Raw genomic sequence first — 13892 nt, forward strand, 5'->3', positions numbered from 1 at the left:
ATAAAATGCACGTATCAAATCTCCCCAAACCAAACCTTTACTTGTCCTCGAGTAAACTAAAATGCAACTAAAGGAACGGGAAAGATAACTCGGAGCTAGCTACAAATGCCCACTAAAGCCGATTTAATACAAGCAAACTAAACACTTATAGCAAGACAGTCAAATGCAAACGAGTTGTAGGATGTTTATAAATAAAGCTGAACCGTCGACCTTGCAAGACCTTTAATAATGGACTCTCACGGGTCACTCTTCTCTCATGAAGCAAAAGGTGAACATATATATGTAAGAGAGAAAGAAAAATAGTCGCTCACCTAGACTACGACCCACATAAACATGCATGCATGGAATATGATAGACAATTCTAGCTACCGTACACACATTCCAACCAAACAAGGTCCTGTCACAGCCGAGGGCTTACAAAAATATGGTAAAGTGAGGCAATGGGTAAGAAAAGGCAAAACATTTATGGGAATGTGGAGGTATAGGCGGCCAAGCTAGTACCTAAACAAAACCATATGAGACATATCCAATTCCAACTCAATTATGAATAAATACATGCCCTTCATTTGGCACAAAACTCACCAAACCGAACTAGAAACACTCCTCAAATGATATAAATAAAACATAGGAGCAGAAACCGTCAACAACCAAACAACATCTTTTTTCAAATTTTTCCTTTCTTCTTCTATTTTTTTCGGTTTCTTCTTTTCTTCTTCAACTTTTTTTTCAACTTTCTTTTTTCTTCTTTCTTTCTTCTTCATGTTTTTTTTTTCAACTCTTTTTTTTCTATTTTCCTCCTTTTCTTCATAAATACCAACTCCAAAACAATAGATATAAGCCAAACTTGATACAATAGACAATATACCGCAAAAACAATCTAAACTAGCTTGACAAGGCAGGCTAAATTTGGAATGTAGTTAAGGGTCAATAGGCAAATTTGGCTAATGTGGAGTTAAATGGGTAAAAATGAAAGAAAGGGAAATTGTAAGCACCTCCCTGCATGGGACACCAACCACTAACCCGAACGTATGACGGCAAAAAGCAATTGAATTTCATATACGTGCAATTTAATGAACATGCTATGCAAGGAGTATACTACTCACAATCCTACATAAAACCGGTCATAAATGACACCAGTTTATAAGGCTCTAATTCCTTAGAATTTATAAGTAGGTTGCCAAAATCTCAGGTCAAGTCTATTCGTTCAGCTAAATTTAAACATTAACTCGTAGATATGCAATAAGACAAAGCTAAAAGATAAAAGTTTAATGCAAGGCTTTAAGCAAAAAGACACACATAGTGCAATTTCATCATGGAAATCGTTCGTTCCGACTCAAACTATATGCTAAAATAAACGTGCAAATTTTTGAATTTTTAACAATTTTCTGATTTTTATTGAATTTTTTCTTGAATTTTAACGAAAATAAACAACAATGCAAACATAAATTAAATGTGATAACAGAAATGCAATAAAAGCAATATGCAGACACCGATATGGATGCATAACCTCCCCAAACCAAACTGTACAATGCCTCCATTGTACCAAAACATGGAAAGGAAATGCAAACTGAAAGAGAAAGAGACTAAATGCGGAAAACTCACAAGATAGCGCGAATAAAGGGACCTCCCCAAACCGACCATGAACATGGGAGGTTGCTAAAGGCCCGGAAACCGTCTCAGGAAGCTAATCCAAGTCAAATACACTCGATATCCGTCCAACAGTGGTCGATCGAGTGAGTGGGCATCCAAGAACTGCTCGATCGAATGGTGCTGTGGTCGATCGAGTGGTTTTCTTTCTGCAGGCACTCGATCGAGTAGAAAACCGCTCGATCGAGAGGATTTATCAGAAAAAGTACTCGATCGAGTGGAAAAACCACTCGATCGAGTGATCCTCAATGTGTACCTGCAAAACACAATGAAAAACAAATTTAAAACTAACTAGACAAGCAAACTGATAAAGTCTATGGTATAAAAACCATTTATTACAACTGAAAGTAAATAAAAAGCAAAATTAAAATCGCCGGGTTGCCTCCCGGGTAGCGCTAGCTTCAGTCAGGTCCCAGCTCGACCTTCTTTTCTTCGAGCCTCTCTAATAGTCATAATCAAAACAGCTCAAAGCGCGCAGCATTAGATCGTAAATCTGCGCATGTGCTACACAAAAGCATAAGTAGCACCAAAGTGGAATAATAGAATAGGAAATTGAAATATAAAACCGTTTGAGCCTAACAAATTTCCTATGCGAGCTCCTAAATTTATCCACAAAATATAGGAGCGCGGGAGCAATTGACAACAAAATTTGATAACGGCGCCAAAATTTGATACTGTCGTTTTGTACCAAAAATAAATACCTAAGTTACTACTAACAGAAGTCAGCGGTAAGTAGGGTCGATCTCCACAGGGAGGCTAAGTTGCTATCTATCCTTTAATTCGGTCCATCGTCAGGTGTCACGAAATGGGGGTTGAATTGATTGTTGAACTAAACTAATAGGCGAGAGAGAAATGAATGCAAGAAATTAACAGAAAGAGAAGGGAAATATGCTAGGAGTTGGTCCACCGTGGCAGCTATACTATCGGGAATACTGAGGCGATTAGACTATTGATAAGAAGAGCTATGGTCGTCACCTTTCGGTCCTTAAACCGCCCTAGAGCGTAAATAGCTTAACTTTCGCCCTCACTACAATACCCTATTGTAATTAAGCAAGCCTTCCCTTCCAATCTTTCGATCCAGGTCAGGGTTAACTAGATTTATTGGTCTCCTGCATGCATTCATTCGTCCTGATAACAATTAAAATTGCCTAATACAATTCTTATCGCAAGACTAATCTATTCAAGTCAATTATAACATGTTGCTACCACGGCTTCCCTAATCCTAACATACTACGGAATTTAGCTAGACATGGAATAAAGAAGAACAAGAAATAAAGAAGAAGAAAGAACAATAAACATTAAATTAAAGAGAGAAAAGGGAAGAAAGAATTACTAAAATAATCCGGAATTAAGGAAGAGCAAAGTAACAGTAACCATGTATTAAGTGTCAAGAGAAAGGGGGAAGAGAAGAAGAGAGAGAAGAGAGAGCTTAAATGACGTCCTAAGCTTCATATTTATAAGAAAATAGGATTTGCTAAACCTAATTGACGGAAATTAACTAAAAAGTCCAAGCCCATAGCGAAATCCACTCGATCGAGTGGAATAAAACCACTCGATCGAGTAACTAAAGCTTAAACCACTCGATCGAGTAGAAAATATACTCGATCGAGTGAATCAAATAAGGCCACTACTCGATCGAGTAGAAAAAGGACTCGATCGACCAAAATTCTACTCGATCGAGTACTTTCCAGCAACAGTTCTCAGCTTCGCGCACTGAACTTCAAACGGCTGCCATTTCTTCGTTACTTGGCCAAACAGGGTGATTCTAGTGGCGTTGGAAAGCTAAGAGGACAAGCTTTCATTATCAATTGGAATCACCTGAATATTAGTTGTAGAACTCGAGATATGGCTCTCCAAAGTAGGCACTAGCAATTTGAAGTTCTTCCTTTGCTCGCCTAGCTATCTTTCTTCTTTGCGCATCTCAAAATAGCTACATTACCGCTCAAAATTCACTCTTCCTCCAAATGCATGCTAAAAGGACAGTAAAAGGCTTGAATTCACTCCTTTTGGTTCCATTCCTGCAAATAAGACAAAATAACCCAAAGTAGCATATTCGGGGCATTTCGTAGCATAACGATAAAAGCATAGAAATACGCGCATAAAATAGGCTAAAAAGACTATATAAAATGCACGTATCAATGACGGTATCAAACAATGTGTAAGGCTTGTATTTTCGATCGGTAGGTCGAAAATACGTGTCGGAAATCAGCTCAAGATCGGCAAAAAAGAGTTATGCGGATTTATATCACAGAGACATTGAGTTTTGATGTGTGCATTTTATATAGGTTTTATCCTATATTTACACACATTTCTACGTTATTTATGTAACATCTAGCTATAATTTCCCCCTGAATAGTCTAATTTATTTTGTTTGGCGTTATTTTCAGGGTTGGATCTGAAGTGAGCTAAATCAAGCCTGAACCTGTCCCGTTTGGTTGCATTTTGGAGATAGACGAATTGGAGCCTAGAATTTGTCGACTAGGGATGCGTGAAGTGGTTTCGGAAGGTGTTTTGTGTTCGTCCGTGCTGACACAGTGGTAGCTAACTCGATCGACTGAGTTGACTGCTAAAAATGGTCGATCAAGTACCATTTTGTGCTGAGAACTCTCGATCGAGAGGGGTGTATGATGAGTTCCTCGATCGAGTACCTGCTTTGCTCGATCGAGGGGTTTGACCATTTTTTATGCTCGCTCGAGTAGTTCGCTTTTACTCGATCGAGAGGTTTTGACGCTAGAGTATTTCGACGCAATCTTTAAGATTTACCTATTTTGTATTTTACTTTTATCTTGGAATAAAATAGAAAAAGGTAGATAGGATTAGGGGCGATTCATAATATTTTTGAATGGACGGCAGGAAGAGAACGTCCTCTCTCTTGTTCTTTACTTCGGAGATCTAAACCCCTAGTTTTTCCAATTCATGGTATGGGGTATTTTCCATCCTTAATTTCAATTATTATTTATGGCAATTGTTCTTATTTTCCCTCTCTTTTCTCGTTTAATTTAGCTGTTGTCTTCTTTAGTAATTAATTTCTAGTATTAGGATTCATAATTTATCACTTTATTAACATGTTCAATTTAATTATTTCATTGGTTATTGTTAAATTTTCAATTTTCATTATGCATAGCTAATCTCCTAGTGCTAGGACTTAAGGGAGCCATGGTAATTAAGAAGGTTAAAATTAGGTGATTAGACTTAGCTAGAATTAGGTTTGTGTTGTTAATCAGTGTCATTAATAGCAATTAGCTGCTTGAGTCGACGCATTTAGCTAGTTGATTTGGTACACCTTGACCTAGATCGGAAGATTGGAAGGAGTAAGACCTGGACTGAACATTAGGAAATTCTAATGAGGGCGGCAGCTAAGTTAGTAGTGTTTTAGGGCGAATAGCGAACCGGAAGGACATTTCCTTTACCATGCGGACGGAGTTTATGCCGACTTTTTGTTGGATTTATGTCCAGAGTCCAATTAAGGTAACCCAGTTTATATTCTATGAAACCGTAACATTTTGCTAGAAGCCGCTTACGGACCGAGTCTTAAATGAGCTTAAGGATTCGTGTCAAATTAAAGGGGCCCATTGGGTCACACCCAAGATGAATACGGTGTTTCCTTTTTACAGTCGGACTGAAATATGGAAATAGGGCTCCAATTAGATTAGGCCCAGCTGCGATTAAAGTTAGGGTTTGATTAGAAAACTGAGTTATTACTCCCCTATATATAAAGATACTAGGTAGTATCCCGCGCTTCGCGCGGCCTGTTTTAAAATTTTATTATTTTAATTGAAGAAAATAATTTTTTTTTTGAGGTTTAACTTCAAAGATAACATATAAAATATTTAACTAAAAGTAATATTTAGTTGTCATAATCAATATTTTATACTTGACGCATACATTTTTAATTGAAGATATTAAAGAAAAATGTAACGTGTTTTCTACTTTTTAATGTCGTTTATAATACTATATTACTTAATAATCATTATTTTTGGTTTTAATTATTTAAATGTACTCGCGATCAATGTGTTACTGTGTACAAACATACTCCTTATCACACTATTTATACCTATCAAAATCTCACATTTATTCAATTTCTCGCAATATTTTTTTTTCATTCCCACACTATAAAAACTTATCTCTTACGGTAGTAGTTTTCCTTAAATTTTATTTTTAATAAATACAATAACTCTCTCAAATATATTTTTCTTACCGGATTTAATGATCTAACTTTCTGAAAATGTTTTTTTGCGTAAATGTAAAATATCAAAATATTTCAATAAATATAATCAAAATTATACTCAATTGAAAGCTTTTTCGCAATTACATTTTAGAAATTTTTATCAAAATAATTTTTTACTAAATTTATAATCAAATTATGGTAATTTTTTATGTAATTTTATAATAAATTTATTAAACTATAATTAATATTTTGCTGTGATTTATACAACATTTATTATGCTCGCATTAAATGATTAGCTGTAATTAATGCTTATTATTAAGGCTGTATAGGACACGTGGCGCATCCACAGATTTTTTGTACAAATGAACCACTTAACGGTATAGAACTGTCTAAACATACAAATTGTGTTTACCCAATATGAAGAAGTTGTTATAAGATAATTTACGAATAGCGGAATAGGTTTGGTAGACCAGCTAGTCTTGCTATAAATGGATATATATCCGTCTATAACTAAATACGGGTAAAATAGCTTGAAAGTAGTGACATTTTTTGCCCCCACCACTCCATTTATTGTTTGTCATATTAGAAATGTGGTATTGTATTTGGTCCGTCTTTAATTATAGACAGATATATACCGTCTATAATGAGATTTTGTGTTGGTAGGCACTTGGCATTATATCAAAGCTATGAATGTGCTTCACTCACGTGTCATGTGTAATGCAGTACTAATTTTAATTTGGTGAGAAATCCCAAGTTCTATCTCCTTTTGATTACCAACATACCAACCTATACTTTATCTACTTTAACTAATGTAAACTTATTTCAACTTATATATATTTTTCTCTAAATCATATGAATGTTTTTATGAGAGATAAGGAAGAGGGATTAATACATTAATAGTGTATCTATTTGATCAATTACAAACTTTTTCAAGCGAAGTCAGCTGATATTAATTTTACTAAGCATGCCTCTTCGACACTAATCACGGATAAACCAAGTGGCGAACGTAATATACAGGTATGGCGAATTATCTTATGCAATTAATATAATGATAAGTCTTCTCTACAATTTTAATGAGAAAATAGCATTCCATCTCCGTGAATATTGAATACTATATTTTTTTTATAAATGTTTGATTAAATTAGTAACTTGAACACATAAGGGGACGATTTACCTGGTCAGAGTGTTGAACTCTAATGTTTCTTTTTAATCTCGCTGGTCGTGGTTGTCGTATACTCATATCGTGACTGAAATCTCACGTATTAGTTTGCGATTTAATTTGTTTGCTAAGCAATTGTTTTTCCGTTTTTTCTATGCTAAGTCATTTCAAGGAATTGTAAAATCTCAATGCATGAGATCAATTGACAACAATCAGTACTATTTATAATAGTAAATAAAAGTTTATTTTGTGGTGGAAAATATATGGAAAGACACTGAAAATTTATTTATTTATATACTCCAAGAAAGTTGTTCAAAGCATTCATTGAATATGGGAAAAAATTTGTTAGGCAAAGAATTCAATGGCCCGTGGTTTTCATCTCTTTATATAATGAATGTTGTTCACCACTTTCATTTGCTGAAAATTGTGCTGAATGTATAAGTTGATCTCTATTATTGGAACAATTAATGGCTTGCTTGCTTGGTTTACACCGTGGATTATATGCATCTATTCTATATTTAATTAATTAAGGAATGAACCTGTGTCAATGTAGTTTTATAGAATAATGCAAATAAGTAAAGATATGAGTGAAAAATTAAAATCTCAACTTACTATGAATCTTCATCGATCTTATTCATGCTCCATACTTTATATTGAAGATGAAGTAATGTTTAAATAAAAAGTGCTCCTTAAATATGTAAACAATATCAAAATGTATATAATATATTGTAATTAAGGCCTCGAAGCTGATTCACACTGATGTTCTGTAGGCATTCCTCCTTTTTGTAAAAACCACTTGGTGTATATGGTGTATAATCTTTATAGTTTTGCATCTTCCACTTCTAAAATATGGTGGTAGTGGTAGAACAATTGCTCTTTGAGTGGAGGCCACACCAAACAGGTATTTCCAAAAAAAAAAAAAGGGTTAGTCACTATGGATAGTATGAAGACTGAAAATAAGGGTAGATAACGGAGGCCTTATATACATAGGGAGTATTCTTAAACATTCAAGCAATTTCATGTAAAAAACATACAGTCTTACAACTTATTTTTTGTTTGACATGTTTGCAGGTTTGAAAGGTTTGATATGAATATGTGAGAGGAAGAAATAATTGAGGAAAAGTGCGGGGATGAAGGGTAGAAAATGGTCATTTATTTATATGAATGTTTCTCTAAGGGACGATGTATCATATCTGTACTTTGAAATGTACTCTTCCATTAATCTGGTCCACTTTTAGATTTTTTCTTCACATACTTTGCTCCACTTTTAATTTTTGGTTAACTGAGTATTAATTTTAGTTTCTAAAATTTCATTACATCTTTATCCGTGTACCTCACAATCTCACATGGGCACTTGCTTTATTGCTAATAATGATGCATAGAGACGTATGAACACATTAAGTATATAAAGATAATTTTTTTTCCTTTTTTTTTAAGTTTTTCTTCATGACACGTGTCAATCCACAATTCTCCTAACCCAGCTTTTATATATATATATATATATATATATATATATATATATATATATATATATATATATATATATATATATATATATATATATATATATATATATATATATATATATATAGGATATGGGAGTCACTTTCATCCATCCTATTCTTCTGTGAGAAATAATAAAACCCTACCTTTTGTACTAGCATGCAAATCGCATCTCCTATTTAAACGTGTGGATACTAGTGGAGGCACTATAATTGGGGTGCTCGTGATTATTTGTAGCAGTTGGGTTATTCGGATCCAGTTCATATTTTCATATTTGCTGGATATTATTTGATCACGGATTAATTCCGCTGCGAGGTAATTCGATTACTCTTTTATTTATGTTTAATTCTGATTTCTAACATGCATATGATCCTGGAGATTTGTCTATTAAATCGTTTTAAGGACCGACAAATCCCTTCAGTGGTATCAGAGTAGTGTATTCAATGTTAAAAGTCGAATTAACTTATGGATCTCGGTCAAATTCTCATTGAATTGAGATTATGTATATATGCATTGTTTGTAATATGTTACGTAACGATGCTTTGCTATATTCTTCTTCATTATCCGTTGCGATATTTTTTTGGGTAATGAATTCATAAATAGTTATATTGTAATCACATGCTGTGTTGATTTGTTGTATCTCAATCATCAATTTGCAAATTTTGACCAACCTGAGGTTTTGTCTTTTGGTCATCACGTGTATGCATTTGTGCACATCATGTTGTCATCCATTATTAAATATTTTTGGCGTTATTCGTGTTCGTAATTGTTACGAAATTTGCCCATGATAATTTGCGCGAGTCTTATATCTTACAAATGCGATGTTAGCGTTTTATTAATTGTAATATATGACATTATGCTGGTTAATTTGTAAAACCTGATTTGTTTTTAAATAAACCCTTATTTGGTGAGGTGACTGATTTGATTAGTTTAATTTAAACTCAATATATATTTGATATATGTTGTTACCCTTAAACTCATATTTATTTGCGACTAATTTAATATGATTAAATTAGAAAACACGATTTATTGGAATTGTTGTGTAAATATTGTTCATGAGTTCCGAGTTGTTGCATTTTGATGAAAAAGTAGGGTATTTCGCATGTAAACGGCATTCTAAACAGGACTGCAAAGCAGGGTCTGCGTTTTAAGGTCAAATTCGAAAGGTTCGATTGAGTTATGGGCAGTTTTTGTTTTAAAACTTGAAAATTTTAATTGTTTATTAATCTATCTTGAAATTATGTAAATGATATGTTTTTGTTTCAATATTAGACATGCTAATGTTGATTCCTTTATGTATGAGATGCATAATATATATTTGTTAATTAGTATACATTCATAATTGACATACATGTTTAATCCCTCAATCTGAATATTAAGTTTATGCCTTTTCAACCTAATGACTATAATAAACTTATATCATCAATGATGGGTCTGCCAAAGTAGAGCATTCTGGTTATGTAAGTTGAGTAGGTGGATAACAGTTATCTACACATGTAGGTTGGTTGTCTTAACAAAGTTTTTCAAAACAGTTTTGAACTTTGAGGCATGTACTTACATATCTAATCTAACAAAGTCAGAGTTATATATGAGATACAATTAACATAAAGAGGTTTACCTTAATCCTTATAATTTAGGCGATGAGCCAAAGCTCACTTAAGTTATAGGTATTTGGGGTCTTGCAATATTGTATGTGTATAAAGGTTACATGTACAATTTTATTATCTTAAAATGTTTTAGGATTCATTTGTTTGCATATTTTAACATGTTACTTATACTTGTATATTTATATTGTTGTAGATAATGTCTCATACCACCAATTCATTTTCTCTCGGTTCCCTCCTTGAGAAGAAAAAGTTGAATGGTTCAAATTTCTTGGAATGGTATCGCAATTTGAGAATTGTTCTCAAGCAGGAGAAAAAGGTATATGTCCTTGTGAAAGAATTACCTAAGAAACTAGATAGTAATGCCCATACCACTGCTAAGAACGCGTGGAAAGAGCATTCTGATGCCAATACTGATGTTTGCTGTCTAATTCTTGCCACCATGAACTTTGAGCTTCAGAAGCAATATGAGAACGTGGAGTCGGCATGTGGGATTGTTGAAAACCTGAAAGCTATGTTTCAGGAGCAAGCTAGAACTGATGCGCCTGTTAGTCCTAAAAAGGATGAGCATGTTAGTTCTCATGTCATAAATAGGATAGGTTATTTTGATAGCCTTGAAAGACTTGATGCTAGAATAAGCCAACAGTTGGCTACTGATAATGTGCTTCAGTCCTTGAACCCAAGTTATAATTATTTTATTTTGAATTATTATATGCATAACTTGGACAAATCTCTGAAAGAATTTCATGGGATGCTTAAGACAGCTGAGCCTAGCATTAAGAAAGCTCCTACCAATAATGTTCTAATCATACAGAAGGGAAAGGGCTTTAAAAAGCAAGATTCAGATAAGGGTAAGGGTAAGAGTAAGGCAAATATTGCCAAACTCAAACCTAAGCCCAAGTCAGTAAAGGGTAAGCCTTTTGAAGATGTCTGTCATTATTGTAATGAAAAAGGACATTGGAAGAGGAACTGCAAAAAGTACTTGGAAGATGTGAAGAATGGAAGTGTTGCTTCTGTTGGAGCTGGTGTCCTCCACAAATTAGTGTGATAACATTTGTAAATCTCTTACAAGGTTCACAAGGATATACTTCGTATATTTAATCAGTTGATTAACGTTTACCTAATAACGGTTGGCTTGCTAGAAAGTTTGACGTTATTATCATACAGATGGTGGTGATCAACTGGTCCCTAAAGGTCCCACCTATAGGATGTTTTTGAGAAATGTGGTTATAGAAATATAATTACATTGATGCCCAAAATGACTAAAAAGTTAGTCAATGTGTTGATGAGATAATTATTTAATGAAAATTAAATAATATTAAGTTGAGACGAATTAACTGTCAATTCGTAAATTAAATATAATAAGTTATATTTAAATTAAATATATCTAAGGTTAGTTTGGACGAATTAATCTGTTAATTCGTAGTTAAATATAATCAGTTGTATTTAATATCAACAAGTTGAATGTGTCATAGTGGTAATAGTGAGGGTACACATACCAAGAGTTCATGGGTTCAATCCTCACTAGATGAAAATTCAACACATATTATATATTTTTGGAAAGACCAAAAATAAGGAAATTTTATTCCTTATTTCGGTCAACATTGGACGAAAATTAGGAGAGTAATATCTTTCCTAATTAATTTGGTAATTCGGTCTATATAAAAGAAAGGGAGAGAATTATTTCTACCCTAATGCTTTTTCTTGACCTTGCCTCCTTTTCTCATCACAAGAACACAAAGACAATTAAATTTTACAGAAAATTTTAGATTGATTTCTAGCATAATCAATGGGCATATCTCAGATCGTCTTGGGTGCAACTAATAGGCGAATATCAATTTTGATATTGTTCTTAGGCCATATTTGCTAGGACCAAAGGTTATTTCTGAATCCTTTACTTTTGTTTATGTATTTTATTTTATGACCATTGATCGTCTGTATTAAATCGTTATAATCCTTCTAGTTTAAGGGAAGTATACAGACTTATTTCCCACAAGTGGTATCAGAGCTATAGGCTACGGTTTTAATTTTGATGATTTTCATAAAATTGAATTTAAACAATAAAATTTGAAGGATCGAAAAATTTTTCCAGCCGTAAAAATTTTTTTTTGCCGTCTGATTTTTTTTTGCCGAGATGAAAATTTTGGCAGCCGTGTTTTTGTTCTTCTTTTGATGCGATATTTCCATTTTGATTTTTCATATTGTTGTTTTAATCAGTAAGAATGATTATATGAAGAATTGGTAGATGCTTTGTTTTAATTCGGATTAAATTAGGCTGTAAATGGAATCGTCTTGTTGATGATATAAAAATTTGTTTTTTGCTATATAGTTTTGGCATATACAGTTAATCATGTTTCATTAATCCATTTGCTAATCTCGTTCTAATAGCATCTATAAACGATTTTTGTTCATCTTAATGTTTTTGTTTTGGGCATGTTTGCCGCAAAAAGAAAAAAAATTAGGCATTAGGGTTCCTGTTTTTTTAAACCGTGATTTTTTTTTCGTTTCTGTACTGTTCACGTACAGCAATAAAAAAAAAATTAATATTGGAAAGGTTTCCTAATTGCCGAAAGAAAAATATAATTTGGAAAGTTTTCCCTTTTGTTTTCCTAATTGCATAATAATAATAAAAAAAAGGGGGGGGGGGGCTGTTTTTCAGCCGTTCAGCTGGATTTTAATAAAAAAATTTTTTTTTTTGTTTATTTTTCAGCCGAGTACAATTAAAAATTGGTTTTTGTTTTTTTTTTGGCCAATTAGTTATTGTGAATCGGTTCACAATTTAAAGATACCGAGTTATTTTAAAGCGGTTTAAAATTTTGACGGATAGAATTCATATTACAAGTTTAATATGGATTGAAATGAAATTAATGTGATTAAATTGCGGAATTGTCACTTAATTTAATTTAAATAGGTGGTTTGGATAAATTAATCAACATAATTAATGTATTGTATTATGTATGTTTAATTTATTTTAGTTGATGTTTTTAATTATGTTTTTTTGGTGAAAGGTAAGTAATTCTCATTAAGCACAAACCAATGGAACAAGATACATCATAAGTTAGCTTACAAGACTCATAATCCAATCTCTATCCTTCGACATTTTGACCCTACTAAGGTAATTAAGAAGCCTAAGTTTCATCAGGTTTTTACAATGAACAAACAAAGCAATAGGTCTCAAAATCACTCCTTCCAAACGGGCTGAATTACGTTGCTGCCAGATAGAATAAGTAACAGCCATGAACACTGATAAGCAAACCTCCCGCCAACCAAAGGTCCATTTCCTTCTTCCTAGCCGATAATACAGATTGCCCCGTGGTTCAAGATCTCAGACCAAGAGCAAACCAGTGTAGAATCTCTCAAGAAGTAATGACTTTGTGAAACAAATGCATGACAAGCCCGAGCCACTGACAGATGCAAAGACATATCATCGGGAATTATGCCTAGCACATGTGACTTCTCTTTAGTATTCAGTGCATTCCTCATTACCAGCCAATTCACGAAAGAATGCTTAGGAAGAGCCACCGGATTCCAGATTAGTTTAGCCCATCCTACCTTGGTTTCCTTAAGTCTGAGCCAATCATAACCAGACTTAACAGAATAACCCCTAAGATCAGCAAGCCAAACACCTTGAGAGTAGCCATTAAGAAACAAGTCCATGGTCTTACATATAGCTTTCCAATTGCCACTCATATGGCACTTAGGAATATGCTCAGACCAGGAAGAGCTTTTTATGTAAACTTGGTGCACCCATTTCACCCATAAACTATCCGGCTTGCTATAAATCCACCACACTAACTTCCCAATAGTGGCC

The 13892-nt window shown here is 33.6% G+C and overlaps 1 protein-coding gene across 1 annotated transcript; it reads left to right on the forward strand.

Annotated features, from left to right (window-relative positions):
* The first annotated feature begins 10280 nt into the window (after positions 1–10280).
* LOC141631913 (uncharacterized) lies at positions 10281–13097 on the forward strand. The gene is made up of 2 exons (XM_074444519.1): positions 10281–11106; positions 13090–13097. Exons 1-2 carry the CDS (start codon positions 10281–10283, stop codon positions 13095–13097), a joined length of 834 nt encoding a protein of 277 aa, XP_074300620.1.
* Positions 13098–13892: the final 795 nt, after the last annotated feature.

This window comes from Silene latifolia, chromosome Y (genome assembly GCF_048544455.1).
Source record: "Silene latifolia isolate original U9 population chromosome Y, ASM4854445v1, whole genome shotgun sequence".
NCBI classification, from domain to species: domain Eukaryota; kingdom Viridiplantae; phylum Streptophyta; class Magnoliopsida; order Caryophyllales; family Caryophyllaceae; genus Silene; species Silene latifolia.